Below are 7,014 nucleotides of genomic sequence, written 5' to 3'. Positions count from 1 at the left end.
GTGGGGCTCGATCCCATAACGCCGGGATCACGCCCTGAGCCGAAGGCAGACGCTTAACCGCTGTGCCACCCAGGCGCCCCAAGCATCCAACTCTTGATCTCTGCTCAGGTCTTGATTTCAGAGTTGTGAGTTCAGGCCCCACATTGGGCTTCATGCTGGGTATGGAGCCTACTTAAAAAATCAATCAATCAATCAATCAATAAGAGACAGATGGAAATGATTGAATTTTGTAAGATTCTTGCTTAGTGAATAGAAGCCAGTCCTAAAAGAATATCTGAAACGTCATTCCTGAAATGACAAAGTGATAGGGATGAAGAACAGAGTATGGATTACCAGAAATTGGGGCCTGGGTGAGAAGTGTAGTTTTTGGGGCAACATGAGGGATCCTTGTAGTGATGGAACTGTTTTTTATCTCGAACGTGGAATCTACATTGGAATTAAATATAAAAACACACATGGGAGGGGTGGCGCAGTCGTTAAGCAACTGCCTTCGGCTCAGGGTGTGATCCCAGCATTACGGGATCGAGCCCCACATCAGGCCCCTCCACTGGGAGCCTGCTTCTTCCTCTCCCACTCCCCCTGCTTGTGTTCCCGCTCTCGCTGGCTGTCTTTCTCTGTCAAATAAATAAATAAAATCTTAAAAAACAAAACAAAACAAAAAAACACACATGAGAGTAGAAAAAAAAAAAAAGGAAGGATTGTATTGATGTCAGCACCCTGGTTGTGATATTACATTAGTTTTGCAAGATGCTACAATTGGGGGAACTGGGAAACTGGTACGTGAGATCCTTCTGTATTATTTCCCACAACTGCATGTGAATAATCTCAAAAAGTTTCATTTTTTAAAAAGTACCTGTAGTTATAGTATTTTGCACTTAATATGGTTAAATGCAGCAGAGTTTAGGTTGAAATATTAGAGGTACAATATAAGTTTTTTAACATGCTCTGCAATTAAGTAATAAGAGATTTGTTAACAATGAGAACCCTTAATGATTAGCTTAACAATTCAAGTGCTAATTATGCCGCCTTTTTTTTTTTTAATACTGCTTTTTATATACAGGATTGTTACCTGGAAAAGTAAGGCAATCATTTCCTTCCTATTTCTTTGTTATTGCCTAAAAATCTTTTCTCCTCCCATGTTTTTACAAAGGCATGGGCTTCCAAGGCCAAAGGAGGGACTACAAGTGATGGAGCTGAAGCAAAGAAGCGAAAACATGTGATTGATGAAAGTCATGAAACTGAAAATGAGAAAGAAAAAGCAAAGGAGAATCTGAATTTGCCTAAAAAGCAAAAATCTTTAGATCTTTCTACCAATCAGAAACTGTCAGCTTTTGCATTTAAGCAGGAATAGAGTTAAAGAAAGTAGGAAAGTAGGTAATGGATTTTTTACTCATCATCGATGAAACTGGACTTAAAAAAAAAAACTTTAGAAAACTCATTATATATTTTTAAAAGAGTTTAGTGACAACTATTTGTCTTTATAAGATAATGTAGTAATTATATTGGTGTAGTTAACAGGGCATGTGTAAAAACCGTCACTCTGCAGTTGCTCTGCCCCCAAATGGAAGTATATTCAGAAACATTGTGATTAGTCACTGACTTGAAGCCACTGGCATGTCCCAGTGGAAGCCAGTTTGATTTTGTTTCTTACCTTCAAAATCATCAAAGCCAAGGTCTTCAAAACTCTGAGCACTGAGGTACCCTCACGCGGTTTCCTCATTTGGTTTATGTCATGTACTGAGAAGAACTACAGAAGTTTGTTTGTTATCATAGACTCTTCTGCGTTTGTTACCTTAGACTCTACTGGACTAGGTTTTTAATATGGACCCCAAACGTGTAATAATTTTGTAGATGAGATTTTTTTCTTTTGTTTCACTAATTTCTTAATATATGGCTTTCAATTATCTTTGTATTGCCTGGTTTTTAAAAAATAAATGACTTTCAGATTTCCATATTTAGCTTGCTGTGGTCTTAACATTGTATTTCCATGAAACAAATATTTCTAGAAAATATAGTTTATATTTATTGCCATAATTTCCACCACCACCGCCATCCTGCTACACATCATACACATGGAAAAGAAGATTGAGAATACTGTTTTGATAGTATTTCAGCCCGGGGCATAATGTGTTCGTGGTAAGATACTCTAGTTATCATCATCAGCAGTACTTTCCTGAGCAGTTCTTTGAAGCCTTGATAAGAGAGTAAAGAGTTAGGGAAAGTGTTTAACTCCTCTTTAATTTTGAACAAACAAGATTTAATTATTTCATACATTTTTGGTTATTATTCTAAGCAGAATTTAATACAAATGCAGCCACTTAATGAAAGTAGAGTACATGGGGGTGGGGATGGAGGGTGATTGTAGTAAAATAAAATCAGGTGGCTCAGAATTGAGGATGGCTTTGTATGTTGGAAGGAACATAATATGTTGAAAATTCAGATGTGTAGAAGCCAAAGACATTCCTTATCATGATGACTAAGGTTAGGAAAGAATACATTTCTGATTTTTTAATTAGTAGCTGGTATAGAGAGACATTATAGTGCAGTGATTAGGAGTACAGATTTCAAAGCCAAACAACCTGGGTCTGAAGACTCACTGTAGTACCTACCAGCTGAATAAACCTTGGACAAGTTTGTAGCCTTTGACCATTCATCTGTAAAATGGGTATACTAATAGTACTACTTTAGGGTTCTGAGAATTAAATGAAATAAAAGCACTTAGTTCCTAGTACACAGTGATGTTTTATATAAATGTCAGCTATTATTAGTTATGCTATTGGCTATTTCATGTTGCTTCATTATTTGGTTTCATTCTGAATACTGTATGAATTTTTATTTCAAGAACCTGAGATAAATGTTTATTTATAGGGGCGCCTGGGTGGCTCAGTGCTTAAGTGTCTGCCTTTGGCTCGGTTGTGATCCCAGGGTCGTGGGATCGAGCCCTGCATCGGGCTCCCTGCTCGGCGGGAAACCTGCTTCTCCCTCTCCCACTCCCCCTGCTTGTGTTCCCTCTCTCTCTCAAATAAATAAATAAAATCTTTAAAAAAAAAAGTTTATAATACTTTTGAAAACATGTTTGTAGACATGCATTTTTTTATTTCCTCTATTTATTGTACATGGGATGTAATCCTTCAGTGTTATATTACAGTTCCATAGGAACCTGATAATACTAAGGATTTGCAAAAAAAAAAAAAAAAGTGGTTTTAATCTCTTAGTTTTGGACTTGGTTTAAATTATGAATCCAAACTTGGAAACCAAGAAACATTATCTTTATTCCTTTGCTTTATAAGATTAAACCTTTAAAAAGAAATTTTTTTGGAGAATTGAGACTTAAGGTGGGAAAATGAAAATGGAAATGAATATACTAACCACTGTCATGATATCAATAATATTGCCTATTCTGAGCTGCTTATGTGCTGTGAAATATAATGATTTGCTTAATTTCATTCTCCAGTAGTAAAAACTTCTCAGAGAAGCTATTTTAATACTCTGTATTCATGAAAAGAGCATCCTCTGATTATTCCAGAGGGTGAGTGAGCAGTGAGTTATGCCTGCCAACTCTGGGGGCTGTGGTGTAATCTACAGCCTATCTTATCAGTGCAGCACCCTGTGGTGAGCCACTGTCATTAACATGGAACAGATCCCCATAGACAAAAGGATGGGAGCCATCCATGTAGAAAGTATCTTAATCAGTGACTGGTTGTCTTATAGGTCTTTTTTGTTTTCCAACTGCTTTATTATAGAAGTATGTAATTTTTCCTCAGGTTTTCATTTTGAAAATTTTCAAATCTACAGAAAATTTCAAGTAGTACACTGAACATAATATAGCCTTCTCATGTAGTATGACTTACTATTGACATTTTGCAATATATGCTTATAGATAGGGTTTTTGCCAAGCCATTTGAAACGTGCATTGTGACATTTCACCCCTCAGTGCCTCGACATGTGTCCCCTAAGAACAAAGACGTTCTTCTATGTAACCACAATATCATTATTATACCAAAGAAATTTAACAGAAGAATATTGCCTAAGATGCATTTCATATTAAAATTTCCCCCAAAGTATCCTTTAGCCTTCCCCCCGCTACCCAGTCTAGTATCAATCAAGAATCCTGCCTTGAAAATTTTTTTTAAAAAAATCCTGCATTGTGTTTATTTAGAAGTACATACATTTTTTTTTTTTTTTTTTTTTTGCTCAGGTATAGTTGACATACAGTACTATATTAGTTTCAGGTGTATAACATAGTGATTCAACATATCTATACATTACAATAGAAGTACATTTTTTTTTTTTAAGATTCTATTTGTTTGAGAGAACACAAGCAAGGGGAAGGGAAGAGGGAGAAGCAGACTCCCTGCTGAGCAGGGAGCCTGATGCGGGGCCAGATCCCAGGACCCTGGGATCATGACCTGAGCCGAATTCGGACACTTAACCAACTGAGCCACCTAGGGGCCCTAGAAGTACATACTTTTTAATATGGGAAGAATAAGGAAGCATATCACCCCCAATCCTAATAACCAGAGATAATTACTGTTAACATTTGGTGTATGTCATTAGCTTTCTTTTGTGCATGTGTTTTTTCTTTCACATAGATGTGCTATCCAAATTCATGGTCCCAAATGGTGTAAAACACACACACACACACACACAACAACCCAAAATCCAAAAGAAAACAAAACAACTCAGGCCTAAAATTTAAAGTGCCGCCCTTTGCTGGTAATGGTCCTGTTGTTGATACCAATTTCTATCTTCTCTGGAGCTGTATCATAAAGGGCAAAAACTGATGGAATTGAAAATAAACAAAATGGAATCAGAAAGCCAAAAGTTGGTTTTTTGAAAGACAAATTAGAAAAATATCTGGCAAGTTTAATCATAATAGAAAAAGGGAGATAAGTGATACTAGGAATGAAAAGGAATGTATTAATTACAAATGGTACAGATTTTTGAAAGAGACCTATCATGATCGGTTTTATGTGTCAATTGGCTAGGCCAGATTTGCCAGTTATTCAATGAAACACTAACCTATGTATTGCAATGAAGGTATTTTATAGATTGTATTATAATCAGGTGACTTTAGGTAAGTGAGCTAGTCCTAGATAATCTTGATGGACCTGATTGAATCGTTTGAAAGACTTTGAAGAGCAGAACTGAGGCTGTCCCGAGAGAGAAGAAATTACACCTGTGGAAAACAGTTTCAGCTCAAGCCAGATTTCCTGCTTGCCCTTCCTGAAGGTCTACCGTGGATCTAGGGTTTCAGACTTGCCCTCCAGTCTCCACGATTGTGTGAATGAATTCCTTGCAATAAATCTAATATATTTCTCCTACTGGTTCTGCTTCTCTGGTTGAACACTGACTAATTCAGGACTATTACAAATAGCTTTATGACAAATTGGAAAATTTTGATGAAATAAGCACCTACAAAAGCAGAGCTTAGTAAAACTGACTAAAGACATCGAAAGACTAAAATACTTAGAAATACAGTTGACATCCAATCCCCCTGCTTGTGTTCCCTCTCTCACTGGCTGTCTCTATCTCTGTCAAATAAATAAATAAACTCTTTAAAAAAAAATACATTTGACAGATAAGTGTAAAACTTATACCCTGACCTACAAAACACCTTTGAAAGACATGAAAGAAGACCTAAATAAATGCAAAGACATCCTGTATTTATGGACCAGAAGACTTAACATTGTGCTATTAAAAAGGTACCCCCCAAACTGATCTACAGATTCAATGCACTCCTTATCAAAACCCCAGCTGGCTTTTTTTTTTTTTTTTGCCAAAAAAAATGACATGATTATCCTAAAATTCATATGGAAATTCAAGGAACCCAGAATAGCCAAAATAGCCTTGAAAAAGAAAGAACAAATTGGAGGATTCACAATTTCAAAACTTACTACAAAACTATAACAATCAAGACAATGAAGTCCTGGCATGAGACTAGACCTATAGATCAATGCAGTGGAATTGAGAGTCTAGACATACACTCTCGCATTTACAGTCAATTGATTTTTGACAAAGTTGGAGGGACAATTCAATGGGGAGAGGATAGTTCTTTCCACAAATGGCGGTTGGACAACTGGATACATGCAAATACATACATACATTTTTAATTAAAAAAAAATTAACTCCAAATGGATCAAGACCTAGATGTAAGAGCTAAAAACAAAATTTTTAAAAGAAAACAAGTGTGAATCTTTGTGACCTTGGATTGAACAATGGTTTCTTAGATATAACATCAAGAACACAAGCAACAAAAAGAAAAGATAATGTGGGTGGGGGATGGGTGAAATAGGTGATAGGGATTAAGGAGTGCACTTGTCATGATGAGCACTAGGTGATATATATGGAATTGTTGAATCACTATATTGTATACCTGAAACTAATATTACACTGTATGTTAAGTAACTGGAATTAAAAGAAAAAAATTAGATGAAGTCAACATCATCAAAATTTAACATGTGCTTCAAAAACACCATCAAGAAAGTGAAAAAAAAAAAGCCATAGAATGGGAAAATTTTTTTGCAAATAATATCTGCTAAGGGATAGACACTTCTCCAAAGACAATACACAAATGGCCTAAAACACATGAAAAGGTGCTCAGTGTCTAGCCAGCAGGAAAATGCAAATTGAAACCACAAAGAGATATCACTTCACACCCACTAAGATGGCTATAATGATAAAGATGGACAATAGCAAGTGTTCGTGAGGAGGATATGGAGAAATTGGAATCCTCAGATACTGGAATGTAGGAATTGAAAATGGTGGTTTAGTAGTTCCTCAAAAGGTTAAACATACAGTTATCATATGACCCAGTGTTTTCACAACTAGGTATAAATCCAAGAGTAATGAAAACACATGTCCACAGAAAAACTTGTACATGAATGTTCAGAGCACCATTATTTATAATAGCCAAAAAGTGAAAACAATCCAAATGTCCATCCATCGTGGGATGCATGGATGGACCAAAGGTGGTGTATCCATACAATGGAATATTTGGCAATAAAAGGAAAT

General features: G+C 36.1%; 1 protein-coding gene across 1 annotated transcript in view; it reads left to right on the top strand.

Moving 5' to 3' along the window:
* The window catches only part of WDHD1 (WD repeat and HMG-box DNA binding protein 1), a 57,820-nt gene extending 55,870 nt beyond the window's left edge, over window positions 1–1,950 (top strand). The window contains exon 22 of the mRNA XM_034648685.1: window positions 1,151–1,950. Coding sequence (XP_034504576.1) covers window positions 1,151–1,351 — 201 coding nt within the window. The 3' untranslated portion in view covers window positions 1,352–1,950. The remainder of the gene's footprint in view (window positions 1–1,150) is intronic.
* The last annotated feature ends 5,064 nt before the right edge of the window (window positions 1,951–7,014 follow it).

The sequence above is a fragment of the Ailuropoda melanoleuca genome, chromosome 20 (assembly GCF_002007445.2).
Source record: "Ailuropoda melanoleuca isolate Jingjing chromosome 20, ASM200744v2, whole genome shotgun sequence".
Lineage (NCBI taxonomy): Eukaryota > Metazoa > Chordata > Mammalia > Carnivora > Ursidae > Ailuropoda > Ailuropoda melanoleuca.
Note: the sequence above shows the minus strand (reverse complement) of the source record. Positions and strands in the feature narration are given on the sequence as shown.